At 53.8% G+C, this 26,408-nt stretch overlaps 12 protein-coding genes across 12 annotated transcripts; 8 read left to right on the plus strand and 4 right to left on the minus strand.

Moving 5' to 3' along the window:
• Positions 1 to 16: 16 nt before the first annotated feature.
• On the plus strand, positions 17 to 2,218 carry N7474_009540 (uncharacterized protein; the record flags this gene model as incomplete). Its single annotated transcript, XM_057200950.1, has 5 exons — positions 17 to 174; positions 230 to 945; positions 997 to 1,393; positions 1,453 to 1,741; positions 1,793 to 2,218. 5 exons carry the CDS (start codon positions 17 to 19, stop codon positions 2,216 to 2,218), a joined length of 1,986 nt encoding a protein of 661 aa, XP_057048937.1.
• Positions 2,219 to 2,734: 516 nt separating this feature from the next.
• Positions 2,735 to 5,397, minus strand: N7474_009541 (M28 family metallopeptidase; the record flags this gene model as incomplete). Its single annotated transcript, XM_057200951.1, has 2 exons — positions 2,735 to 2,917; positions 2,971 to 5,397. The coding sequence occupies 2 exons, from the start codon at positions 5,395 to 5,397 to the stop codon at positions 2,735 to 2,737; spliced, it is 2,610 nt and encodes an 869-aa protein (XP_057048938.1).
• Positions 5,398 to 6,347: 950 nt separating this feature from the next.
• On the plus strand, positions 6,348 to 7,803 carry erg13 (hydroxymethylglutaryl-CoA synthase; the record flags this gene model as incomplete). The annotated part of the gene is made up of 2 exons (XM_057200952.1): positions 6,348 to 6,507; positions 6,569 to 7,803. 2 exons carry the CDS (start codon positions 6,348 to 6,350, stop codon positions 7,801 to 7,803), a joined length of 1,395 nt encoding a protein of 464 aa, XP_057048939.1.
• A 1,250-nt stretch (positions 7,804 to 9,053) lies between these two features.
• Positions 9,054 to 11,012, plus strand: N7474_009543 (uncharacterized protein; the record flags this gene model as incomplete). Its single annotated transcript, XM_057200953.1, has 1 exon — positions 9,054 to 11,012. The coding sequence occupies one exon, from the start codon at positions 9,054 to 9,056 to the stop codon at positions 11,010 to 11,012; it is 1,959 nt and encodes a 652-aa protein (XP_057048940.1).
• Positions 11,013 to 11,596: 584 nt separating this feature from the next.
• On the plus strand, positions 11,597 to 13,520 carry N7474_009544 (FAD binding domain protein; the record flags this gene model as incomplete). Its single annotated transcript, XM_057200954.1, has 4 exons — positions 11,597 to 12,189; positions 12,255 to 12,769; positions 12,821 to 12,907; positions 12,973 to 13,520. 4 exons carry the CDS (start codon positions 11,597 to 11,599, stop codon positions 13,518 to 13,520), a joined length of 1,743 nt encoding a protein of 580 aa, XP_057048941.1.
• A 192-nt stretch (positions 13,521 to 13,712) lies between these two features.
• N7474_009545 (uncharacterized protein) lies at positions 13,713 to 14,945 on the plus strand (the record flags this gene model as incomplete). Its single annotated transcript, XM_057200955.1, has 1 exon — positions 13,713 to 14,945. One exon carries the CDS (start codon positions 13,713 to 13,715, stop codon positions 14,943 to 14,945), a length of 1,233 nt encoding a protein of 410 aa, XP_057048942.1.
• A 641-nt stretch (positions 14,946 to 15,586) lies between these two features.
• On the plus strand, positions 15,587 to 16,123 carry N7474_009546 (DUF1993 domain-containing protein; the record flags this gene model as incomplete). The annotated part of the gene is made up of 1 exon (XM_057200956.1): positions 15,587 to 16,123. The coding sequence occupies one exon, from the start codon at positions 15,587 to 15,589 to the stop codon at positions 16,121 to 16,123; it is 537 nt and encodes a 178-aa protein (XP_057048943.1).
• Positions 16,124 to 16,804: 681 nt separating this feature from the next.
• Positions 16,805 to 18,418, plus strand: N7474_009547 (uncharacterized protein; the record flags this gene model as incomplete). Its single annotated transcript, XM_057200957.1, has 3 exons — positions 16,805 to 16,994; positions 17,057 to 17,764; positions 17,811 to 18,418. The coding sequence occupies 3 exons, from the start codon at positions 16,805 to 16,807 to the stop codon at positions 18,416 to 18,418; spliced, it is 1,506 nt and encodes a 501-aa protein (XP_057048944.1).
• A 383-nt stretch (positions 18,419 to 18,801) lies between these two features.
• N7474_009548 (Gfo/Idh/MocA family protein) lies at positions 18,802 to 20,436 on the plus strand (the record flags this gene model as incomplete). Its single annotated transcript, XM_057200958.1, has 1 exon — positions 18,802 to 20,436. One exon carries the CDS (start codon positions 18,802 to 18,804, stop codon positions 20,434 to 20,436), a length of 1,635 nt encoding a protein of 544 aa, XP_057048945.1.
• Positions 20,437 to 20,610: 174 nt separating this feature from the next.
• pgmA (phosphoglucomutase PGM2) lies at positions 20,611 to 22,397 on the minus strand (the record flags this gene model as incomplete). Its single annotated transcript, XM_057200959.1, has 3 exons — positions 20,611 to 21,923; positions 21,975 to 22,276; positions 22,345 to 22,397. 3 exons carry the CDS (start codon positions 22,395 to 22,397, stop codon positions 20,611 to 20,613), a joined length of 1,668 nt encoding a protein of 555 aa, XP_057048946.1.
• A 229-nt stretch (positions 22,398 to 22,626) lies between these two features.
• N7474_009550 (oligoribonuclease) lies at positions 22,627 to 23,142 on the minus strand (the record flags this gene model as incomplete). The annotated part of the gene is made up of 1 exon (XM_057200960.1): positions 22,627 to 23,142. One exon carries the CDS (start codon positions 23,140 to 23,142, stop codon positions 22,627 to 22,629), a length of 516 nt encoding a protein of 171 aa, XP_057048947.1.
• Positions 23,143 to 23,946: 804 nt separating this feature from the next.
• N7474_009551 (uncharacterized protein) lies at positions 23,947 to 25,833 on the minus strand (the record flags this gene model as incomplete). The annotated part of the gene is made up of 3 exons (XM_057200961.1): positions 23,947 to 24,351; positions 24,407 to 24,732; positions 24,792 to 25,833. The coding sequence occupies 3 exons, from the start codon at positions 25,831 to 25,833 to the stop codon at positions 23,947 to 23,949; spliced, it is 1,773 nt and encodes a 590-aa protein (XP_057048948.1).
• Positions 25,834 to 26,408: the final 575 nt, after the last annotated feature.

The following is a 26,408-nucleotide window of genomic DNA, read 5'->3' on the forward strand; positions in this document are numbered from 1 at the left end:
ATTCCCTCCAAAGACCATGTCGCGACGCCCGGCCTGCGAACCGTGTCGGAAGTCCAAGCTGGCCTGCGATCACGGGCTTCCGGTATGCTCGCGTTGCAGTACCTCTGGGGCGATTTGCATCTACCGCACGACGCCATTCAAGCGCAGACGAGTCGGCTCCCCAGCAATTTCTGGGTCCGCTGATCCCCGACAAGAAAAGATTAATTAAGAAGCTAACGCGCCCCTGCAGTCTTCATTCCCGAGATTCCTCGCCGTCATTGGGTGCAAGGCGTCCTCCGTACCCAAATCCCGGATTTTTGGGTTCTTCCAGTCATGCAGCCATCTTTAAGCATATCACCCCGGACGGCGATCATGGCTCTACGGCCCATGTTTCGGATCTTGCTTGGTCGGCCACCCAGCCTCAGGTCGCCGGTGACAATCACCTGCTGTCGCAAGGAGCAGATATTCTCAAGCAGCTTTTAACCAGTTATTCATTGGCAGCCATGAAAGACCTGGTCATGTTCTGGTTGATTAAAGGCGCCAATCTTGCGCTGGCCGAACCATTTGTGGCGCAGTGTGCCGAGAGCGTGAGCCACTTATTTACAACACAGGATGAGAATTGGAATTTGGTCTATGCACGGCATCTGCTGCAGAATACCGCCCAGCCAATAGTCTTTGAGGCCGACTCTGACATCCACGGCTTCTCTGCTCAGTTCCTAACCCATAATGCTCGATGGGAGACAATAGCGATTTTCTTTGCCGCTGTCAGCCGAGCTACGATCGATATCTCGTTCTTCCCCTCACTATATGCCACCGAGGAAGAGCAGTATCCTCTCCGAAGACTCGCTATGAAACTCTGTGATCTTGCATTAGAGATCTCTCTCTCGCTGGACTGTCTGAATGATTTACAGCTAATTGTTCAGTATGAGAATTTTATTGTACATTCCTACGTGGATGGCGATCAGAGTAAATTCTCACAAGCGCAGCTATAACATCTGACATGCTAATATACCGCAGGCTATCATACATGGCGCAAGCTCGGAGACGTAATATCATCCACCTTCGCTCTGGGCTACCACGAGAACCTAGAGACCAAACCCGGCATCCCGCCGTTTCTCATAGAACTGCGCAAAACCGCCTTCGCGAGGATCTACTCAGCAGATAAGAACATCGCCATATTCCTCGGCCGGCCTCCGCGAATGAACAAGCGTTTCTGCCACTTCCAGATCCCGTCGTGCCGGACAATTATCGACGATCCAACGGAGACACATCGCGATATCAACCATTGGGAGCCGGACTCCCAGGCTGGATATAGAGCTGACACCCGCTGGTCTGCGCTCTGTGCTTTCCTGAAAGAGGAAATTTGGGAATTGCTTCAGGATAAACACCACGCCTCGTGTTCCCAGCGAGCCAGGTACAATCGAACCAGCCGAGGAAAATGGGATTCTAGAGGAAGTTAACAACAAGTTACAGTGAGATACACGATCAAGCAAAAGCACAATGGCAAGCACTTCCAGCCCATTTTCGACTCGAGGGCAGCCTGAAACAATGCACTCACACGCCATTCGAACGCGACTTTTTAGCAGGCGTGCGGCTGCAGCATTTACATGTCTTATTTTTACTTCGGCTCCTCCTACTTCATTCGTTGACTGAGCCTGATATGGCGATCATCGAGACGGCAGGACAGATGCTTGCCCTAGTCGTGGAAATTATCTTGCTGAGAGACCAGTTGACGAATTCAGGGACAGGTCTGATCTGGAAGGTATCTATCCGTCTATCTCGTCTTCTGTCCTGTATATTAATATAATTACAGGTTGCGCACTACGGCCTCCCCGCCGCAGGGATAATCCTCCTCTCCATGCTAAATCCACAGACAATGTCGCAAACAGGCCCATCGCGCACAAAAACCCTACAAAGCCTCAGCGTCTTCGTAGCCGAAGTACAAATCGGGACGATCGTGCGTCCAGGAGACCCTAACTACGCGCTCCTATCCAAAGCCACGCAGACGATCCAGCGATTCCTTGACTCTTTCCATACGGTCCCGACTCCGCATCAGCAGCATCAAAAGCATTACCAGCATCCACCCCCAAGAGATGTGGCGCCGTACCACGACGAGGCGAGCGACGACTGGGCTGCATTTCTGGAACAGGATACGTGGGACTTCGAGGCGGGATTCTGGCAGAGTTTGGCGGATCATCCATCGTTGTTGGCGTTGGATCCTACCGTGCCTTCTTTATAGAGAGCTCTTTAGTCTATATGACTTGAACGTGCAGCTTACCATTGATACCCTGATACAAAGGAAACCTCGAAAATATAAAACCTCCACAAGTGGAAGAAATAGCATTTGATATCATCTGAGGGGAAAAACGCCGGACCTGGTGAGCAAACGTAGTGATGATAGATACACAGAATGCAAAAGAAAACGCAGACGTGCGAATGGTAAACGTCCGACTAAACAGAGGCTGATGTGCAATAATATGAGAACGGATAAAAATAAAAAGGCCGACACGCATGGCTGGAGGTATATGATACGCGGAGAGTCTTTCAAAGATGCAGAGAGGCGGAGATGGAGGTAAAGACAGGGAGGAGAGGGAGGGAGGGAGGGGGAAGTCGACATAATTCAAGGTCCAATGTGAGCGGCGCTGTACAATGCCCGCAATGGACCGAATGCTGAAGAGGTGGCTGCAAAGCGAAGCAAGTCGGAAAGGAGGCGATGAGATGTTGACACAGACTTGGCGAGGATAAACTACATCAATCAGAACAGCAATTTGTTGCTGGCAAAGTTGATCACGTCGGTAACACGGCTGATCCAGTGCTGGGTCAGCTTCCAGTCTCCAGTGTCTATGGAATCTCGGATGGCGGGGAAGATCGAGGCGCCGTAGCCAGACCACAATTCGGGGCCGAAGATGACATGCCGGAACTGGGTGCGGTTGGGAACCTGCAGGACAATTGTTAGTCAAGATTGTGTGCGAGTAATAAAAGTAAACTTACTCCGCCTCCATGTTCCAGATCCAGTAGGTGTGTGTCAAATGCGGCCATGCGGTCGTTGTGGTTCAACCGCTCAACGCGCATGATGTTGCTCTCGTATCCGCCCGAGCCCCAGACGGCATCGTGCCATATCTGGTTCCATTTCTGGAACTGTACCGTGTTCTTCTGGAGATCTCGAGCAGCCTCGACTAGTGGTTGCATGTTCACTTTGGCGTTCCTAGAGTGCGCATGCTTGCGTAGGTCGTTCACCCAGTCGGTAATAGAGTTGCCGTAGGCCTCCATATCGAACGGCAGCATGGGGTTCTCAGACAGGTCGAGCACAAGCAATCCCCAAAATTGAGCAAGGAGCTTGTGGTACTGGAATCCGGGATCCCCAAACTGTGCCATCCACTCAAAGTTCTCGTAGCAGCTGTGATAGGGGTAAGGCTCGCCCTCGAAACCAAAATCGATGCTCGAGGTTCCTGCAATGTCTTGGAATGCCACATAGTCGCTGCCAGCACCGAGTGGTTCAAGCTTGCTGCCTTTCTCTTGCCAGATTTCTCTTAGGGTTTTATTAGCCTTGGGATCGGAGAGGCGGCCAAGAATTTGCAGCACCACACGCTTAAAGACCGGTGCCGCCGCCACGCGGAAGTTTGGGCCAGAGACGCCGACATCGACATTGATATAGGCGTATGCACGGGCTCGGAGCGCATCCACCTCCTTCTCAACGTGTTCGGTGGAACCAATGAGGTTGTATTCTTCTGCGTCCCAACTGACAAACTCAATCGTGCGCAGTGGTCGCCATCCGTAGGTGAGAAGCTCTCCAAAGGCCCGCACAACTTCCAGAAAGGCTGCAGTGCCACTGCCAGGATCGATGCTACCCAAGCACCACGAGTCGCGGTGATTGCCAACGATGATGGTCTTGTCGGTCTGTTCCATTCCGAGAATTCTGCCGTGGATGTTGTAAATGGGCTGGCGCTTCTCCTCGTCCTGCAAGTTCATCAGATTGACGAGGGGAGAATCCTGATCTCCGGTCCACCACTGCTTCATCTTCGGCACTCCGCCCACCCAGTTTTGCGGCACTTTGGAGCCATGTCCGTCCAAGGCCTGTAAAAGATGTTGCGCATCTCGGGAGGAGAGCGGAAGACTTGGGATCTGTACCAAGCCGGTGCTTTCTTCAAGAGGGATTCTCACTTTCTCTTCCGGGGTGGAGGCGAACCCAGGACTGAGAACATCACCCACCACATGGGACATTAAGCTCACACCTCCTCGCTGCACGCCATCAGGTGGCATGTAGCGTCCCTGAGGGAAGCTGGGGCCATTGACTTCTCCGTCCTCCGCTGGATCGGAGTAGATAATGCAGCCGATTGCGCCAGCCATCTCTGCAGCCTTGATCTTCAACGCGCGATCGGGTTCTGTTCCATAGTATCGGACGAGAACAATGGAACCGTTGACCGGAATACCTCTGTCGGCCAGCAACTGAAAGTCCTCCCTGGATCCATAATTGGCGTACACCAGAGGGCCGGTGACATTGCCAGATTTCGAATGACCGTGAAAGACCGGCACATACTCCTTCTCAGGTATATTCCCCTCACCCTCCTCTAGGGCTGCTTCCCAGACGAGAGAGGGTGGATCGACAATCGCCACCCGGCGGCCGTCTTTGCGCGGGTAATTCAAGTATACCTGGAATTCCTCCCTCTCAACTTCATCAAATTGTGCCTTCCGAAACGCCGCCTCAATTAACTCTGCGATATAAAAGCTACCTTCCGAGCCGGCGACGTGGGAATAATTGGTGACAAGTTTCAGATTTTCAGCGATGTTGGTTTCGTTTATGTTGCTTTGAATGAAGTTCTCGACAGATGACGCGCTATAGGATTGGCCCATGATCATGTGGCTGTTCATGTTGAAGATATCGGCTATAAAAAAGACGTATACGACGGAGACGACGAGCAAGAGACCGAACAGCCGCAAGAGCATAACACAGCCCTGGTCCTTGAACCGTGAATGCGTGTCGGCGAGGTTGGTAGTAAAGCGAAAGTTCGGGATAAAGCGTCGGAAGGGTCGTTGGATGGCTGACAGCGTCCGGGATAAGTTGGAGAACTGCTTGGAGAGATGATGCCGTAGACGGGGGCGCGCGCCGATCGAGGAAGACGGCAGGCCATCATCGACGTCCATCTGATCTAACTCCCGGCGCATCTCTTCCAACGACCCTCGAGCCGACTCCGATCCCGACGATACCAGGTCATCGAGACTGGTGCGAGCGGACTCGACCGTCGGCGGCTGGTACCCCCGGCCAGATGGCGCATGATCGGACCGGCCGAGGAGACCTTGTCGTTCGGCATCGTCACCCTCTTCGCCCAGGTCGGACCGAGAGGAACCGGGTTGAGCGCCGACGGCCTCCTCGTAGGTGGGGATCGGGAGGGATTGATAATCGAACTTATCGTCGGGCATGGCGGATGGTGGTGGGCTCCGGGCGGGAGAGGCAAATGGGAGAGAGCGCCAATTTGAAGATGACGGTCATGATCCTAGAGAGCACAGGCGAAACGAGGGACAGTCATAGCGTGGGCCGGGTTCAGAGGGATCACTCAGGTCGTAAGGGGGTCACGGTCAGCGAGAGTTGGAGATGGCGAGTCACGGGGTGTTGTTGCCTGGGGCCCCACTCGGATCACGCATTTGACAGGGGAAAGGCGTGTCTAGGGAGTAGGGGTTCCTATATCATACGATGGTATGCAGAGGATAGTATGCTACATATATGATTCTACAATGGAATCGCATAGTAGATCCGGATCTCAAAACTTATTCAACATTAGGCAGGCCGACAGCGCTCTGCTCATACCGGTGATCGCCCAGCCGATCGATCCAGCCGATCCGGGTGGGCATATTCATATTCTGGCCAGACCGGGTGGACTAACAGCCGGTACGTAGTTATTAACTACGCAGTACTACGAACTACGTCGAGTCCCTAGCTGAAATCCGTTCACTTTATTTTTATCCGTCTCCGGGCTGGATACACGGTAGAATGCAGACCGGCGGGCCCACCGATAAGATAGGAGGTGCCAAACTCTGTTTTGTGCGGGCGAGAGACAAGGGAGGGGATTCAGCAGACTGACAACACTAAGCACGACTTGATCGAACGTGAAAATAGATTCAATCGACTAGAGGATGCTAGGGCGTAACTACTGCACGAACAAATGAACTACTCCGTATTGCAACCGTTCGGCCCAAAGGAATCCCCCACCTGGAAAAAAAGAAAAAAACCCCATTCCCAGGACTGATCGTACAGTGTAGATCCGAGTACACAACTCCTTTTTATTGACGGGACGCGGACAACCTCCCCTGACCCTGATTCTTCTCCCTCACTTCGATTTTTATTTTTGATCTTTGTGCAAATCCCCCTTATCATGTCTCGCCCCCAGAACATCGGCATCAAGGCCATCGAGGTCTACTTCCCCTCCCAATGCGTCGACCAGGCGGAGCTGGAGAAATACGATGGTGTGGCTGCGGGCAAGTACACGATTGGTCTCGGCCAGACCAAGATGAGCTTCTGTGATGACCGTGAGGGTATGCTGGTCTTTGGATTCAGTATGAAGCTGTCAACCAAATGCTAACAGGTGAAATCTAGACATCTACTCCATGGCCCTGACCACCCTCTCCTCCCTCATGAACAAGTACAATATCGACCCCAAGTCCGTTGGCCGCCTCGAGGTCGGCACCGAGACTCTGCTGGACAAGTCCAAGTCGGTCAAGACCGTTCTCATGCAGCTGTTTGCTCCCCACGGCAACACCAACATTGAGGGCGTCGACACCGTCAACGCCTGCTACGGCGGCACCAACGCCGTTTTCAACAGCATCAACTGGCTCGAGTCCTCGGCCTGGGACGGCCGTGATGCCGTGGTTGTCTGCGGTGATATTGCCCTGTATGCCAAGGGTGCCGCCCGCCCTACCGGTGGTGCTGGTTGTGTGGCCATGCTCATCGGCCCCGACGCCCCCATTGTTTTCGAGCCCGGTCTGCGCGGCTCGTACATCACTCACGCCTACGATTTCTATAAGCCCGACCTCACCAGCGAGTACCCCGTTGTGGACGGCCATTTCTCGCTCAAGTGCTACACCGAGGCCGTCGATAACTGCTACAAGGCCTACGAGGCGCGCGAGAAGGTCCTCAAGGCGCAACACCAGAACGGTACCAATGGCATCAACGGCACCAACGGTGTTGCCGACGAGGCCAAGACTCCTTTGGACCGCTTCGACTACATTCTGTACCACGCCCCGACCTGCAAGCTGGTCCAGAAGTCGTACGGCCGCATGCTTTACAATGACTACGTGAGCAACCCTACCCACGCCGCGTTCGGCGAGGTTGCTCCGGAGCTGCGCGATATGGAATACGAGAAGTCACTATCCGACAAGGCCGTCGAGAAGACCTTCATGGGCCTGACCAAGAAGCGCTTTGCCGAGCGTGTGCAACCCGGTCTGCAGGTGGCCACCCAGTGTGGCAACATGTACACGGCCACCGTCTACGCCGGTCTGGCCGCTTTGCTCAGCAACGTCAAGTTCGACCCCAGCGAGCCCAAGCGCATCGGGTTGTTCAGCTACGGCAGTGGTCTTGCCAGCTCCATGTTCAGCGCCAAGATCGTCGGTGACGTCTCGCCTCTGGTTGAGAAGCTGGACCTGCACAACCGGTTGAATGCCCGCACCGTTCTGGAGCCCAAGGCCTACGATGAGATGTGCCAGCTGCGCGAGCATGCTCACCTGCAGAAGAACTTCAAGCCCACCGGCAGCACCGAGATTCTCCAGTCCGGAGCCTACTACCTCACCGAGGTGGACGACATGTTCCGCCGCAAATACGAGATCAAGGCGTAAAGAAAAACTCCCTCGCATTTCCCTCTTCTCCTTTTGGACATGACCCCTGTTTAGACCGTTCATCCTAGATTCCCCCAAGCGTTTCTGTGGCACGATCTATGTATAGACCAGCGCGAGGATCCGGCTGAAACGGACCGTGCTTATCATTTTACTGTTTTGTTTTCCTTTGTCCAGTCTACTCGACATGATTAATGCTATGAAATAATAACTATTATTGCCCTCTGACTTTTGACGTGATCTGGCTCTGAAACACCACGAGGGCGCCAATGGAAAAAAAATGCACGCCCGCACTTTCTGCACCAATCGCCCTTTCCCCCTCACATTGGGAATGATCAACGGGTTAATTCATGCTAATTATGGGCATTTTGGTTCGTTTCAGGAAGCCATCCACACCACCCCTGTGCGTGACGCCGAGCCCGGCGCGTACTCGACACACTTCTGTAGCCGCCGGGCAGTGGACATCACACTTAGTTGCCGTCGCATTACGGGGCCGAACGAAATCATTCGACTGCCATGGAGATAATATGCTACCTATTTCTTCCATCCACGCACCTCCAGAAACACAATGGCTATTTTTATCCCTCCGACACTCCCTAACCGCCCACGGCGGCGATACCTGAGGCATAGGAGTATCACCCCATCCCTCCACATCGCCGCTAATTACTTGGGAAAAAGGGAGCTAGGTGTTACTGAATTTAGAACCGTTCCTGGCCTCTGCATTCAATCTATTCCCAATCGAGGATGTGAAGAACGATTGTCGAAGCAAAATCCAGACTAAGGCCAAATAAAGCAACATCTTAACGCGCGACTGTCCCTGAAACACCCGTCGGCGGGCGTTTCAGTCCCCTGTCGCGCGCCCGCCCCTCAGGCACAGGGGACTGCTTCGGCAGTTTCGCCTTGTTTACTATGGAGGGTGTTCACGCCTCGGATCGGAAACTAGGACCCTCAGTCCAAAAAAAGAAGCGGGAGGCTCCTTTGGCGTCACCATGGAGCCTCTCTTCATGTTTCATGTTGTGCGGATCCGCGGACTTCGATTCTTTTTTATATGCATCATTCGTCCCTGACTTGTTTGGAGTTTCTTGTCGACGAACATTTAACATCCAAGCTTTTCCCTTCTGGATCATGTCCTTGACCTTTCAAGGTGTTCGCGTTTGATAGACCTTCTGGTCTTTAAGGAACATCTTAACCTTCGTTAACTTTCTTCTTCGCCATAGTCCTCTAAGAACTATCGGCCTTTCTTTATTGAAAACATGTCTCTAGAATACGCACGCTACCAGCCGGCCACTCCACCGGGTTTCCCTCTTGAGGAGTATCTGGCCTCTGGTCATTGTCGCAACGCATCTGGTTCTTCTATCTATTCTTCTGAGTCCTCGCCATGGTCAACAATGACTGGCAACACAAGCCCCGGCACCTCACCTACCCGGCATTACCATGGGCCAACTCTTCTCCCTAAGATCCGACCTCAGGACGTCATGGTCGAGCCCATGTCGGCCGGGGGACCCTTGCGGCATCGTCGGGTTCTGTCAAATACCCGCAACCCACCGGGTTTTGTCCCTTACCCTCCAAGTCGACCTTCTGTCCCGCGGACCAGGATCGATACCGGTGAAGGGTTGGCCTTAGTGTCGCCTATCTCACCGGCGTACTCAGCAGGACAGCGTAGCGTCTCTGCCTTGTCGTCTCCAGTGGCCATCACAGCACCACCAAAACGCAAAGCAGGTGGATCGCACTCGCGCTCGGTGTCTACCCCCAGTGTCAACGACGATATCCTAAGACGATACGGCTATCCCACCTACCGGCAACTGCCCAAGTATGTGGAGCAGATGCAATCGCAAACTACTCCAACCACACCGGTGACTCCAGTTACTCCCCAGGTGGTTGTTTATCCTCCGTATCCACAACGACCGACAATAGAATTATCCCAGCATGATCCTGGACGCCAGATGTCATTGGCAGTACCGAGTCCTCGGTACAACCACAGCCAGGCGTCAAGCGCGCAGGCTTCACCAGTGACCCTGGTCAGCCCTCGAGAAGACAGGGCACCGTTGCCCACCAACCTGCACTCCTACTTGACGTCCCCAACCCAAGCCATCAACCTAGTCCGCAACGTAAATGTTGTTCCTACCCGCGGCATGCACGATTATTTCTGGTGGGATATCCGCAACCTCCGCAGCTGGACTTCTTTTTCACTGGAGACCTTCGATTCAATCCCAAGACTTCCCAATCTCATGAAGACAGAAATCTCTGCCATACTCACTCCCCCTGTTTGCGTGGCTCCCACACGACTGGCTCCAGAGTCCGAGCCTGCATTAGTCAATCTACTTCGAGACCTGTACGCTCCGCGGATCAATGCCGCTCTGGCGGTCTCCCAAGGACCCGATCACCTCCGACTCTACGCAGCGCCAGACGTGCGCAGCACCGGGAACAAGAACCAAGGGCATCCTCATTTCCTGGCAAACTACTCCTCCGATACGGATTGCACAAGTGCGGGATTGACCCGCGGCCGGCTTGTCGGCATTGTCAAGAGCTTCGGACGGTGGAACTCGGGGATGCGCAATGAGGCACCGCACCGGCGCGTCGAGTACTTGAATGGTCTGGCGCATCTGCAGCGCTGTATGCGCGAGCACTCATGTCGCTATGGGTTTATCATGACGGAGATCGAACTTGTCTGTGTGCGCGCAGGGTGTGATGACGGAGACGACGTGCCCTATTTTGGCTACTTGGAAATTTCCGCCCCGATTCCACTGAAGACTGCTGCTGGAGATGTTGCAAAAGATGGCCCACCACTGGCAACTCCCATCAGCGCCCGGTCATACTCTCCCTCATCGTCATCCTCGTCCTCATCTTCATCTTCTCGACCCCGCCGCTCATCACCTGTCCCCGGACTTAGGATCACAACGGACAACCGCCTGACTGGTCCTATGACAGCGAGTCTGGCGCTGTATTTCCTGCTCATGCTTTCCAAATCTGTTCCTCTCCCATGTCAACCATCCGCCCACCTCAATGTTGGTGGTCCGGGCACGCTCACGCGCCAGCGGATCCTCCCCGAGCTAAAGGACAAATGGATCCCCGAACCTCAGATCGGCGAGCGGCGAGATGCTAAACGTGTCCGCGGCTGGGTCTGGCCGCAGGATCCTTGGCATCGTCGTGAAGGCGGCGGAGCTGCGAAGTCGAGGGTGGGCGAGACGAAGACTAAGCGGTGGCATAAATAGGTGTTTATATGGAGGCGTAAGGTTTGGGTATTTCTGGTGTTTGTATGTTTAACAATGCGACCTTAATGACCTCCTTTTTTGTTTTCATTTCGGTTTGTTTTTTTGTGTTTGGAGCTCGGCGTGGTGGCTTGCTTACCTTTGCTGTTTTGTTCTTTCTATTCCCCCATTTTCGTTTCGATAGTAATGTAATTTTTTGCTATATTTCCTATGAGAGATAGATTAATGTTCTTGTACCCTACTCAGGTCATACGGAGTGTGGATCCGGCCCAAGTGATCCACTCCCTCAAGGTCCTCAACTCTGACAGCTCCTAGAACCCATTCAAAGTAAGGACTCCTGCAGATCGACAGGATACTATAGGCCAAACACTTTCCTTTTCCGGATAGCATTGGGGTAGGGACCTTGGGGAAGGAGTACCTCGATAGCCAACTGATCATTGAGATGGGGACACTGCAAGACAGATCAGGTCCACCAACATATCTCCACGACTATATATAACGAACACCGCCATATGAACACTGGACGTAGCTCTTATTTTCTCCTAGCCATCCCGAATTGTGTTTCTTCCATGCAAGTCACCTACAATATGTCCACTAACACCCACCAACTAGACTCCCAGATCCACGACGTGATCATCATAGGCGCCGGACCATGCGGTCTCGCCGTCGCCGCCCGCTTACAAGAAGAGACACCTTCTGCGATGTTCACAGATGAAGAACACCAGCGCTACCACTGGATCAAGAAGCACAGTGGGAAAATGAACCTTGTGCAAGGCAGGAAAAGTAAGATGAACGGTGTGCAGGCCGAGAAATGGAATGACGGCCACTTACCTGCTCGGAAAGACTCGCGAGCCAGACGTGAGTCTTCGGACTCGGCATCTACTGTGCCATCGTTATCGTCCGGTTCTTCTTCCACGATTGCCGAGCCAGTCTCGACGCTTATAATTGATGGATCTGGCGACGAGTGGATGCATAGGTGGTCGAATCTATTCCGCGCGCTGGAAATTAAACAGTTGCGTAGTCCCATGTTTTTCCATGTTGACCCTGGGGACCGTGATGGGATGCTCGCGTACACCCAGGAGGTAGGTAGGGAGCACGATCTGTGGGAGATTCCGGGATGTGTTGGAAAGGAGATGAGCAAGCATAAAAAGAAGAAGAGAAGACAGGGAGGAAAATCGCAGTGAGTGGTGCTTGCTTTGTTTCTGTGAAATAAGTTCTCGTCACTCACTAGAGTCTGTTCTGCAGGACAATCAGTGGCGTTGAGATAGATGAGCGAGATCGCAAGGACTATTTCTCTCCATCAACCGATCTTTTCTTCGATTACAACTCCTCTATCATTGAGCGGTATGGTCTGGACGAACCGGGGCAGATCTTGCTGCGTGAAGTGACGGATCTTGAGTACGACTATCTCCCCGAGAAGGCAGACGTGCCTGTATCCAACTCAAAGATCTTCACCATCACCACATCGGCGGGCGAGAAATTCTACAGCAAGGCGGCCGTGCTCGCCATCGGAGCAGGAGGTGCAGATATCGCGAAGATCTTTCCGTGGAGGCCATCCAGTGAGAAAGAGGGCGCGAACGCTTGCTGTCACAGTATGGAGATCCGCTCGTTTCCCGCAAACCTTCAGACAAAAATTCAGCGGCGGCAAGAGACGAACGTCTTGGTTGTTGGTGGCGGGTTGTCGTCGGCGCAGATTGTAGATATGGCTGTTCGGAGGGGGGTTACCAAAGTGTGGCTTCTCATGCGGTCAGAACTGAAGGGTGAGTGAACATTTCTACGGTCTTTATAACGCAGTTAACCTAAATGTACAGTCAAACATTTTGATTTCAGCCTTCCCTGGGTGGGCAAATTCAAGAACTGGGAGAAGGCGGCATTCTGGTCTGCGGACACGGATGAAGGTAGTATAGCCCTAACTCTCTAACCGCAACAAAAAGCGGAGATCTAATCTTATTTTGCTTGTTAGAACGCCTTGAAATGATCCAATCTGCCCGCAATGGTGGCAGCATCACACCACGCTACACGAAAATCCTCAAGCGTCATGCCGCGCACCACCGCGCCTCCATCCACCCGCGCACCGTCATCCGCACACACGAATATAATCCAGCAACACAGACCTGGGCATTGGCCACTGATCCGCCAATTCCCGATCTCCCACCGATCGACTACATTTACTTCGCCACCGGTACACGCGCAGACGTGGGCGAGATGCCGCTCCTCAGCCGCATGAGTGAGCAGTATCCCATAGAAGTAAAAGGAGGTCTGCCCTGTTTGACCGATGACCTCATGTGGAGAGACGATGTGCCGCTGTTTATAACCGGACGGCTTGCTTCTCTACGGTTGGGCCCTGCAGCACCGAATCTCGACGGCGCGAGAGTCGGTGCGGAAAGAGTAGCCTGGGGGCTGGAGGAAGTGCTTGGGATGAAAAGGGAGGTGGGAGGGCAGTGTGAAGGCTTTTGTGGACTAGGGAATCGATATGCCTTTTTAGATGGGCATGGGAGTGAGGATGAATGAGAGTCCTATATCGATGACTTCGCGTACAGCGCTAGTTGGGATAAATGGGAGGCCTAAAAGGGCTAGGGCCAGCCACGTGTGACTCGTTATTGATACAAGCGCGGCCTGTCTCACGCTTTTCTGGTCCTTCAGCAAATAACTTTCTCATTCTTCTTCACTCATATCCTCACACGGAAAATCAATCTCTACCGGATGGCTCCATTGAAAGTCCTCATTTGCGGCGGTGGTTGTGCAGGACCCGCACTGGCTTACTGGCTCAACCGCAGTGGCCACCAAGTCACTGTTATAGAGCGCTTTCCCGCTCTCAGAGTGACCGGCTCACAAATTGACCTGCGTGGTGCAGGTATCGAAGCGGTCAAGCGCATGGGATTACTCGAGGCCGTCCACGGCATTCTAGTTGACGAGGCAGGCGCGGCCATGGTGGACTCCCAAGGCAATGTTAGAGCACAGGTTATGGCCAACAAGTCGGGCCAGGGTGCGCAGACCTTCACATCGGAATACGAGCTTATGCGCGGGGACCTTGTGCGCCTCTTCTATGAAGCAACAAAAGATGATGTGGAGTACATCTTCGGGAAAACCGTCGAGCATTTTGAGCAAGATGACCAACATGTCACCGTTACCTTCTCCGATGGCTCGTCGGACACATTTGATCTCCTCGTAGGTGCAGATGGTCAAGGATCACGCATTCGAAAAGCGATCCTGCCGCAGGGTACCCCCGATCCTTACTTTAAGCTCAAAGCCCACATCGCCTACTGGTTCATCCCACGCGTTGAGGGGGACAGTAATATGATGAATGCATACCACTGTCCTGGAAATCGGATGGTCATGCGCCGAAGTCACAGCCCGACGGAAACCCAAATTTTGTGTTTCCTCTGGGATAGCTCCCCAGAAGTATCGAGCGTCCACAGAGCTTCTGTGGATAAGCAAAAAGAATTTTGGACGCAGCGATTCCGCGACGCAGGATGGCAAATGGAGCGGTTCTTGGAAGGGATGAAAACAACGGACAATTGGTACTGCCAGGAAGTGGTCCAGGTACGCACCGGTACATGGTCCAAAGGTCGCGTTGTCCTTCTCGGGGATGCTGCATACTGCCCATCGCCTTTTACCGGCATGGGCACCTCCGCTGCTCTAGTCGGTGCCTATGTCCTGGCTGGGGAGATCAGTCAACACAGCGACGACTTCCCCCAAGCTTTCGCAGAGTATGACAAAATCTTGCGGCCGTTTGTGAAGGAGGTCCAACAGGTGAATCCCTTCCTGCTGAAGCTGTGCATGCCGGAGACATGGTGGGGGATTATAATTCTTCACTTTATCTTCCGAACCCTGTGTTTCCTTCGAATCCCAGAATTGGTCTCCAGGTTTACGAAGGAAAGAGACGGGGATTGGCAGTTACCCGATTATCCAGCCCTCAAGGCGGCAGAACAGTAGATCCAAGGAGACTATGGCCCGTCTAAGATGGTGCCAAGAACAGAATGTGATAACTGTATTTTTAATGATGATCAAATAATGAATATACTCAACTCGATGATTTAGTTCAACTGCCGGCTTCCCGCGTCTTTGCACCTTCCGTCTTCTGGCCTGGCAGTTTATGATCCCCTGCCTCGCTTCTCAATTGATTGGGGTTTTTGTCAAGTGGTGGATGAAGTTTTCCAAGGTTTTCGGTAGGCCTTGGGTGTTGTCGTTCATCACACCCAGCGTCTTCCCCACCTGCTCCCTTGCAAGATCCTCCTGGCGTGTCGTTTCATCGTCTTCTAGCTCTGGTTCGTCGTCGACCTGACTGGATTGACCCAGTAGATCTGTTTGCAACATGCATTCGGCCACGTAGCGGGTGGCCTTAAAAAGTTGTTCTCGGGCCAATTATCTCTGACAATCCAATTATTCATGGCTGCCATGAACTATATCTCCCGGCTATGTGGTATTGAACCCCTCTCTTGTCTTACACTCGGTTTCCCTCTCGACAGCTGACGAGGGGTTGCTTGGTAATCCCATCCCACTGGCCCAAGAGGTATTTAGCTAACCTGGGTGGCCCTCATTCTGTACTCCTCTCTCTAACTACCAATCTTACCAACATGAGCGACTCACTATACGACGGAACGATTGGCACGGTGAAGTGCGCCATGGAGACACTGGCACATCTTCTTCGCAAAGCTGAGGAAAGCCCTAACGCCGACTCTCTGCTCGCTGCTCGTTTGTACGACGACATGAAACCTTTTACCTTTCAAGTCTACGTAGCCACTCTAATGGCGGAGAGAACGGCTGCGAGACTGGCTGGTCGCGAGACAACCGTCTTTGAGGACAACCTCGCCTCGTACGCCGAAATGCACCAACGCATCGACAAAGTCCTGAAAAGCCTTACAGCGGTGGACAAAGACAATTATAATAAGCATGCTGACCAAGTCAAACCTACTCAACTGCCCCTAGGGGTGGAAGTCGATTTGTCTGGTGCTGCGTATGCTCATGGGATGACTGTGCCGAACATTTTCTTCCATCTGAACATGGTGTATGCTATCCTTCGGAAGGAAGGGGTGCCGTTAGGAAAGCGGGATTATTTAATGCCATTCCTGACTACTCTGACCCCATATCCCGTGAATAAAAGCGGACCTTGATTGAGTTATCCATCACCTCGTGACATGCTGGCATCGTTTACTCTCTCATGTTGAAGTCAGTGTACGCATATTCTGTGTTGTCAGTCTCAATGTGCTTGGATGGAGTTGTTGATAAAGCAACGGTTAGAACCGACCCTCAAGAATTTACCTTTCCAATATTATTACACTTGATTTCATCTAAAGTGAGAGGGAAAGGTAACGACTACTCAACATATGATAGACTCCACTACTTATCGAATCATACTGCATATTTTAATTCTGAGCTTTGGTCCATTCCAACCTTATTCGCTGCTCACTTCTGACCCCGATCCGGCAACAAATGTTGACAGACAAGGTCACCCGCCCCGCCAGTTCACAGAACTAACGGTAAATATACTATTGGGCGGAAACTTTCTATCTCAAACGCCTCAAATCACATTGTGAGCCTTGAAAGTAGACATTCCTCCCTTCATTCTCGACCTCTCAATCCAATCACCACCCCAGTCCCCGTTCTTCACAGGCGGCCAATGCCAAGAATGTGGATAATAATCCCTTGCTGTCCAGCACTATGGGAAAGAGAGCTATCTCTTATAAAGCTTGACACAATCAAGCTGTCTTGAGCTTCGAGCTGCCTCATTCGTTACGTTTGACGTTGCCTATGAGGTAGGGGAGGGCTACAATCGCATTGCATAACGATACACCATGGGTCAAAAGACCGAGCTGGACTCTCCGATGGAGACGTACAAGCGTCTTTCCAACAATACGCACAGAAACTGGGTCAGGGATAAAGGATTGCGGAAGCTGAATCTGGGGATTATGTTTATGCTTTCATCATCCGCTGGGACGGGGTTTACATCGAGTTTGATTAATGGACTGCTTGTTCTGCCTGAATGTAAGAAACAAGATGCATCTTTTTGGTTGCTTCAAAATACTGATATGACTATTTTCCAACAGTTGAAACACTCATTGGTGGCCTCAAGGAAAGTGTCCTCGGCCTCATCATTGCTGCTCTCTCCCTGGGTGCCATTCTATCATTTGTCCCCGCGTCATATGTAGCCGATATCCTGGGCCGGAAAATATGCGTTTGCCTCGGTTCCATCCTCGTTATAACTGCAGCTCTCGTGCAAATATCCATCCCACACCACTGGGTCTTCTTCGGCATGCGAGTCGTAGCCGGCTTCGGCGTGGGTATCTCGCAAACAGCAGCTCCGCTACTGACCACCGAAGTGGCACACCCACGACACCGGCAGACATTCACAGCCATTTATAATGCCTGCTGGAGCTTTGGTGCGATTATCTCGGCTTCTGTTATATTTGGCACGCTGCCAATAGCAAGCAGTTGGTCATGGCGGATTCCGTGTATGCTGCAGACGTTTTATCCTACAGTCCAATTGGTGGGCCTGTGTTTCGTTCCCGAAAGTCCGAGGTGGCTCGTCTCGAAAAATAGGAAAGAAGAAGCTCTGGATATGTTGGCAAAGTACCACGCAAACGGGGATAAAGATGATGAACTGGTTCAGCATGAATACCAACAGATATGCAACAGCATAGGCGAGACGGGCATCAAAGCCAGAAGCTGGAGCTCATTCGTTTCCACCCGGGGTGATATCCATCGCCTCTCAATTTGCGTGTTGGTGGGCATTATGCAAGAGTGGGCAGGAAACGGTATATCTTTATTTCTTTCTGGTATTTCCTCTCTGATGGTTTACAGGCATTATATCATTCTACCTGGCCCCGATCCTGGACTCAGTCGGCATTACAGACGCATCAGATCAAGCATCCATTAACGTGAGCCTGCAAATATGGAACTTCATCCTCTCCATCGCTGGCGCAATTGCCTCGGAGCGCTTCGGTCGACGTATAATGTGGCTGACCGCAACGGCCATGATGTTCACCTTCCTGTCTATCACAACCATAGTAGCCGCTCTCTTCGCCGAGAGGGACATTCCCGAGGCGGGCGTCGCCGTGGTTCCGATGCTGTTTCTTTTCTTCGGGTCTTACGACCTCGCATATGCGCCGCTTTTCATCGCCTACCCAGCGGAGATCCTCCCATTCCAGTTACGGGCCAAGGGCCTTGCTATTACGCTCACTACCGACGCAATTGCTTGCTTCTTCAACCAATATGTCAACCCCATCGCTTTTGCAGCGCTCCAGTGGAAGTACTTCTGTCTTTACGTTGGAACCTTGTCTATGTTTTTTGCGCTGGTTTACTTCCTCTTCCCGGAGACAAAGGGCCGGTCGTTGGAGGAGGTTTCGGAGATCTTCGATCGGAAGAACAATAACACTGTGCGCGTTGAGGAGGTCTTGCCTCCGAAGTGACAATATGAGATGGATGGATCGAGATTGTACTTTATATCGTTAGAGCTAACGAATGTATTATTGTGTATGTCTTCTCACTACACTAGTTCGATCTGCCGGTCCAATCGGGGTGAAATAGTGGTCTTCCCCATTATCTCATTTTCTGGTACTAGATCCCTAGTTAGTGACTAGACAAACACTATGGTTAACTAGTATAATTCTATCTACCGCCAATCGGTACCAACCCGAAGCTGCTGATGTCTCCCCGCAATAAATGCAACGTTGCGGCACTCGGAGGGGTCTGTCGCATCCCGGCCCGCCCTAACTAGGTTCGAACTATTTATACAATAATCCCTGCTCTTTTCAACTTCAACCCAACCCACCTCCCACCCCATTCCCCCAACATGACTCCCAAACCTCCAAAACAGCCTCGGTTCCTTATCATCGGCGCCGGTCAGCGCGGACTCGCCTACGCCAAGGCCGTCAACACCGTCACGCCGGGCACCGTGCATGCCGTTGCCGAGCCGCACACCTGGAAGCGGCGCCAGTTCGGCCGGAACTTCATCTGGGGCAAGGACGGGACGCCCAGCGAGGGCCAGGAGTTTGCAGATTGGCGCGAGTGGCTGCGTTGGGAGGATGAGCGGCGGAAGAAGAAGAAGAAGCAAGCTGGGAACCTTGATGCCAATAATGAGGGGAATGATGCATCCCCCGCGGGCGTGGATGGAGTCTTCATCTGTACGCTGGATGAAACGCACGTTGAGATCATCGAGGCTATCGCGCACCTCCAACTCCATGTCCTCTGTGAGAAACCGCTCGCCCTCTCGCTGGACGACTGTCTATCTGTCTACCGCGCCCTGCAACCGCCACAAGGAGAAGACCACCGCGCCACACCACCCGCGGCAATCTTTTCTATCGGCCACGTGCTACGATATAATCCGCACAACATCATCCTGCGCAAACTCCTCCTCACGGAGCGCGTGATCGGAGACATCGTCTCGCTGGAACACTGCGAGCCCGTGGGGTGGTGGCACTTCTCGCACAGCTACGTGCGCGGAAACTGGCGGCGCGAAACGGCAGCCGGCGATGGATCCTTGCTCACGAAATCCTGCCACGACATCGACTTCATCCTGTGGCTTCTCTGCTCGCCTGCCTCACTTGAAGACGCCAGCGGCGTCGCGGGTCAGCAGCGGCCGCATTTCCCTCGCAGTATCTCTTCCGCCGGAAGCACGACGCAGTTCAAGCGAGCGCGCAAACCGGTCGATGCGGAAAACGCCACGAATTGTCTTTCTTGTCCGGCTGAGCAGCACTGTAATTACAGCGCGCCGCGTATCTATGCAGGCCGGCTTGCGAAGATGGGCAAAGATCGCATCTGGCCGGCTGATATTGTCTGTCCCGATATTGAAGATGTATTCCGTACGCAAGGGGCCGGTGCGGCAGAGGAATATCTCATGAAAACGTTGCGAGAGGACTATGACCCCGGTACGATGGCAGACTCGCAAATTGCCGAGCGGCCGTGGTACGGACGGTGTGTCTACGAGGCAGACAATAATGTCTGCGATGACCAGGTCGTTACGATCGCCTGGGACGACGAGGACACGGCACCGCATCGAATCGCCAAGACAGCGGTATTCCATATGATTGCGCCGACAGAGAAACAGTGCGAGCGTCGGGGACGTGTCTACGGGACAAGAGGCGAGATTGAATACGACAGCTACTCAATTTCCATATACGACTTCGCCACGGCCACGACTAGGGTCATTGACGTGCCTCCGCCACCAGAGGACCAGAAGGAGTCCCATGGAGGCGGTGACTACGGACTCGCGCGCCAGTTCGTGGCTGCTGTTGATGCGGTGCTGAATGCCGGGATGGATGTTGAGACCGCGCAGGCGCGGTTTGTTGGGTGTACGCTGGAAGAAGCGGTGCGAAGCCATGCGGTTGTTTTTGCAGCGGAGGAGGCGAGGAGAGAGGAGACGGTTGTCAAGTGGAATCAGTGGTGGGAGCAGAAACTGGTTGCTTCGGCTGCAGCGTTGAAGGTGTAACTAATTTACGACATCTATGAGCTATGACTTTTGGAGAGACTTGACTCGCAAGTTGCGTTGAACATCATCACGTTTTAAGAGAAAGAACCTATTGCATATGAAGTTATTGCATATAGTTTGTTCGCGCATCAACCATCAATCCAGCATTGTAATCCCACCCGGCGGGAAGACAGCTTAGGTCTTGACATCGGGCTCCTCGCGACCAACATATTCCTTGAACTTGAGCAGCGACAGGGCCATAGCAATGTTCTCGCTCAGGTACTCCTGGGCACTCAGGTGGAACTTGGACGTGTCACTCTCGTAGCGCTCGACGTACAGACGGATTGTGGCGCCGCTGCTACCTGTACCGGACAGACGGACGACGATACGGCTGCCATCGTCGAACTTGACGTACAAGCCCTGATTCTTGGAGACGCTACCGTCCAAATCGGTGTAGGAGAAGTTGCCGGCATCCGTCACTTTGCGGGCGGCGATGGTCGACCCGACAAAGGTGTCGCGATTGGCGACCAGGTCTGACAGGGTGGCTACCACCTTGTTGGCGCCCTCGGAGTCGACGTTCTCGTAGTCGTAGCGCGTGAAGAAGGTGCGGCCGTAGGTCTGCCAGAACTCGTTCTGGATGGAGCCGATGCTGGGCGTCTCGGAGGGCTTTTGCTTGGCCACGCCGGCGATGATGTTCAGCCAGGCCACAATGGCCCACACGCCGTCCTTCTCGCGGATGTGGTTGCTGCCCGTCCCGAAACTCTCCTCGCCACAGATGGAGATCTTCTTGTTGTCGAACAGATTACAGAAGAACTTCCAGCCCGTCGGCACCTCGTAGCTCTCCAGCCCTTGCGCCTGAGCAACCCGGTCCACGGCACCCGCCGTGGGCATCGATCGCGCCAGGCCGTACACGCCCTGCTTCTGGAACCAAGGAATGAGCTTGGCATGGTGCGCAATGATCGCCAGACTGTCGCCAGGCGAGACGAATGACTTGGCACCATAGATCATGTTCCGGTCACCGTCGCCATCGCTCGCCGCACCAAAGTGCACGCCGTTCTTGTCGACGGCCTCCACGAGCTCATGCGCATACACGAGATTGGGGTCCGGGTGACCACCACCAAAGTCGGGCTTGGGCACGCAGTTCATCGTGCTGCTGGCGGGCAAGCCCAGCTCCTTGACAAAGATGTCCACGCCGTAGGGACCCGTCACACCGTGCATGCCATCGAACAGCACCTTGAAGTCCTTGTGTGTGCTCAGGAACTCCTTGATCAGCTTGAAGTCGAAAATCTCCTTCATCATGTTCACGTAGTCGGAGGTCGAGTGCACGACCTCGACCTCCAGCGGGCCATAGGTCTTGGAGCCGATGCTGGAGATGTCCACTTCTGGGATTTCGGCGTATTTGTAGGAGGTGAGGGACTTGGAGGTCTCGTAGATCTTGTTGGTCACACCCTCTGGGGCGGGGGCACCGTTGGTCAGGTTGTACTTGATACCAAAGTCGTTATCAGGGCCTAGTATGTAGCTGTCAGAACTGGCCTTGCCCTCTCAGCTCTCCAACTTACCACCCGGGTTGTGACTGGCCGTCAGCAGGATCCCACCAGTCGCCTTCCTCACGCGGATGAGGTTGCTGGCCGCAGGAGTGCTGAGGATGCCATTCTGGCCGACCAGCAGCTTCTTAACACCGTAGGCGGCACTGATCTTGGCGATCTTCTGGATCACCACGTCGTTGTAGTAGCGACCATCACCGCCAATGACCAGGAACGCACCATCTGCGCCCTCAGGAATGGACAGGAGAGTGCTTGTGATGAAGGATTCGGAGTAGTTGGGCTGCTGGAAGACCTTGACCTTCTTGCGGAGACCCGAGCTAGAAGGTGGGGGTGGGGTGTTAGTTGGATTGAATTGCTGGGAACTGGGGGCCAGGGAGAGACGTACGTGCCGGGCTTCTGGTCAGCAAAGGACTGGAAGGAGACCGTCTGGACGGACATGATGAGATGATTGGGGAGGAACAGGAAGAATGACAAGAAACAAGAAACGAAGGAGGAAAGGAGGATCAAAACACGTGGGGCAGCAGCGTCGTCATGTGTGTATCATCCATCCCACCTCAATTTTACTATTTATTTACCCATTCGAAACGCAACACTAGGGATCCTGGTCGTCGGAAATGCTGGCCCATGCAGCAACTGGTCCAGACCGCGTAGAAAATAGGAAACATGCCTAAGTAAATAGCTTCTCCCGGTAAAACCGCATCTCCGCAATGCTCTCCAGGATATCGTCCCTCGCCAAATGCACCTCTCGCTTCGGCGGCACCGACTGCAACAACTCCGGACTACCCCATCGCCTGGCCGCCTCCTTGATGGTACTCACGTCCAAAATCCGATAGTGTAAGTGGTCCAGCACTTGTGCGTAGGGCCCGCGGGCCAGGAACGCCTTGTCGGCGTGGACGCTATTGCCCGCCAGCAGCGCCGTGCGAGGCGTGGGCACATGGCGCTGGATGTAGGCAAGGAGGCCGGCGGCCGCAGCGTCCGGCGTGGTGGACGAGGCGCGCACGGCAGCGGTGAGGCCCGTGCGGCCGTGGGTGTCGATGCACCACTGCGACATGGAGTCCAGAGCCGAGTCTGGTTGGTGGATGACCGTTTCAAAGCCGTCGGGCTCAACGAGCTGAAGCTGCGCGTCGGTGATGAAGCAGCAGATCTGGAGGATTTGGTCGGTTTCGGCGTCGAGTCCGGTCATCTGGTTTGGGTTGCGGGTTTAGTTTGAGTCGCACAGAGTAACTGCGCGGTGGTGCTAGCAGTCCGGAACGAGGGAACAAACCTCGCAGTCGATCCAGACTAGGGGATCTGATGAACGGGCCAGCGGCATCGTGGTGATCCTCCGGCACGCGGGCGCTGCTGTCAATGGCGGCTGAGTATTCCGTGGATGACGGGATGAGTCTCCCGCAGGAGAAAAGAGCTGGGTCTGGCAGCGGTGGAGACGAGAAATGTTCAACCCGCCGTGTCTGGTCAAGGCAAACAAGGGGGTTGGGAGGTATCGGACATGTCCTGCAAACATGGAGAAGCAGAGATCAATTGCAGGAATGATGTTCAACTAACAACTACAGGGCGGGAGAGAGAGAGGAATACGCAGCTCGATTACAGCAATGGCTCAGCAACAACAACATCCTGTAGTGTAGATAGATTGGGTGGGCATGACGGGCATAAGATAAATCAACAGAAACGAGGGGCATCTCCAGCACCTGAACACAAACACTGTCGAGAAGAAGAAAATAAACAACACGCCAATCCCGGTTTTAAGGAAGGGTGAAACCACCCCCGGTTAGTTGTTCAACCAATTACACAAAAGTTGAAGAGATCTTCTAGCAAGAGCCCTCTGGCTCCTCCCAAGAACCAAAATCCTCCGTTCAATCAAACTACATGGCTCCGATTCCATAGATGTCATGAGGGAAAAAGAAGAACCTGGGCAGTCTCATAAGCGGCCGCCCAGATGCAGAGTGCAGAAACGTAAAACGCCTCGCTGTCACGCCAGGTGTACTTCGACTCACAACTCCTCGTCTTGGTTCTGCGGCACAGCAGCAGGTGGTGGCGGTTGGGATCCTAGACTGTCGCCAAATGAGCTGTCGCCCAGGGTCTTGGACTCGTTGGTGTTGGAAGCCCCAAGAACGTCGTTAATCTTGCTGGATGACTCGGCAATTCGCCGGCGCAGGGAGTTCTCGTCCGCTTGCGAAACACTGGCTCGCTGTTTCTTCAGCGGACTCCCAAGGAAACCATCCGGCAGGTCACCAGGAAGCTGACCAGGTTCGGATGGTCCAGCGGTGGTGGCTGTGCTTTTGGGTGGTGTTGTCGCCAGGTCAGAAGTTGGCGGGGGCGGGGTGCCAGAGGCCGGAGTGCCAGTGGAGTTGCCTGCGCTATCCGCAAGAGGTTCGGATGAGTGCTGGCGCTTGAGCTGTAGACATTGTCAGTAAAGGTTGAAGAATCATAAAGAGGTCGCTGGGACGTACTTTGATCTTCCGGACACCCTCTGCAAGCTCACCCTGGCGTCTGATGTCGTCCGGAGACAAATACCGGTCATCATCTTTGGCTTCGTCGTCATCCGCCTTACCCAGAATCGGGTTGTCAGTGTCGTCGTCGTCGCTATCCATGTCATCGTCACCCTTCTTATGCTTTCGCGGATTGGATTCTTGGTCTCGGAAGTTCAAGAAACCCACACCCCCACCAGGCTTAAGGGGACCGATATTAGAGAAGTCTGCCTGCAGTGATTTGCGTTTTGGGGCTGGAGTTTCTTGGGCCTTGGGATCTTTCAGAATGCCCATCTTTTGGAGTTGGCCTGCACGAATACATTAGTATGTCAAATTTCAAGACATGGCTGATTGCGAGCAAACTTACGCTCGCCTCGATACATGAAAGTGAAGATGGCATATGGTTTATCAGTCGGGTCAATGCCGGTAACTGTTTGTGTGCTGATGGTCTTTGGATCCAGAGTCTTGGGCTTCGCAAAACTAGTGGTATGGTCGATATCCGCATCTCCACCACCGCTCTTGTCCTGTCCCCCTTCCTCATCATCGTCGTTGGCGTCGAATTGCGGCGAATATTCGCCCCGCTTGATCTCTCCGGAAGCGAGCACCCGGAATAGAGCCACCTTGATTTGGCCGGCTGTCTCAGGGATCGGGTCATCGTCAGATTCGGAATCAGAAGAGAGATCTTCGTCGGACACGTTCTCGAGTGGCGCCTTCTCATCATTGCCGTAGCGCATGATGCCCTTGGACTTCTTGGAGATGTTGGACTCCATTTCCATGGCAGTTTGACCCTCGGATTCTCGCTTCGCTCGCCGTTTCTCCATCTTCTGTCGCCGCCGTTCGATTTTGGCCGCTGCATCTTTGCCCTCGAGGTCCAGGCCGTTGAGCCAGCGCTCCAGACCGACCTCACGGAACAAAAATTCGCGTTCGGCGATTCCTCCGCCCTCTGAATCGGAGATGCTGACCCAACGGGAATTCACCCAGGTCTCTTCGCCCCTCCGGAGCAATGTAGCCACTTCCTCCTTCTTTCTGCCATCGAAGTAGATGTAGGCAGCGATCGTCTCGTTGGGAGAGTTAGTCAACGCCTGATATGGCGCGACTGTGCCCGTGTATTGACCCCGCTGTCCAGACTGACCAGGCAATCCGCCCACCACCTTTGGCTTCGGGGAGGGGTTATCGGGAGTTGGTTTGGGCGTCGAGTAGGGCACGTCCTGGCCCGAATTGAGAAGCGTGATGGAGATTGCGAAGGTCGATTGCTCCGACTTGCCCGTTGTAGAATCAGGGATCTTGGGTGGGGGCACGGGGATGAAGCATGCTATGCGTGACGCGCGGGACTGGCGCTGGATCGAGTACTCGGAGATCGGCCCATCCGGGGTGTGAATGCTCACGGCAAGCCCCTTGAAGCAGGGCATGGCGGTCGACCAGGTGGGCTTGGATCCCGCACGGTGAAGAAATGAGAGACCGAGCCAGGTGCGGAGAAGGGGGGGAGGGGGGATCCTCTATCCCACACCCGAGCAAAGTGCGGGTTCGCAGATCAGAGAGACACAAGAGGTCAGAGGGAGCCAGGTGCGCTAGAGGACTTTTCTTGGACTGTGAGGGACGAGGGCAGGGCTCGAGGTGGGAGGCGGTCAGGATAGTGTGTGTTTGAACTCGTCGGAGGATGATCGTTCGGCAGCCGACAGGGACTAGTATCTGGACCCCACCGTAGCTGCAGGTTCGAGGGTTCCGGGCCGGAAGAGCGGCAAGGCGCGGGATGCAGAGTGAGGTTGGCAGGTAGACAGACGGATTTCAAGACAACAGGTGGGAGAGGGGAGGGGTTGGTTTTGTTATTAAGGATCTCCAGCCAAGCAGTTTCGACAATGGGGAGATTCCAAAGGTCAGGTCAGGTCAGGTCAAGCAGGTCACGGGAGGCACGATCGATCCCACGACGGGGGGTTGGTTCATGAGGACAGGAAAGTGACCCTGGCCAAGTCAGAGCGGAGGAAAA

The sequence above is a fragment of the Penicillium riverlandense genome (genome assembly GCF_028828495.1).
Source record: "Penicillium riverlandense strain IBT 135883 chromosome Unknown utg000008l_segment0_segment0, whole genome shotgun sequence".
In the NCBI taxonomy this organism is placed as follows: Eukaryota; Fungi; Ascomycota; class Eurotiomycetes; order Eurotiales; family Aspergillaceae; genus Penicillium; species Penicillium riverlandense.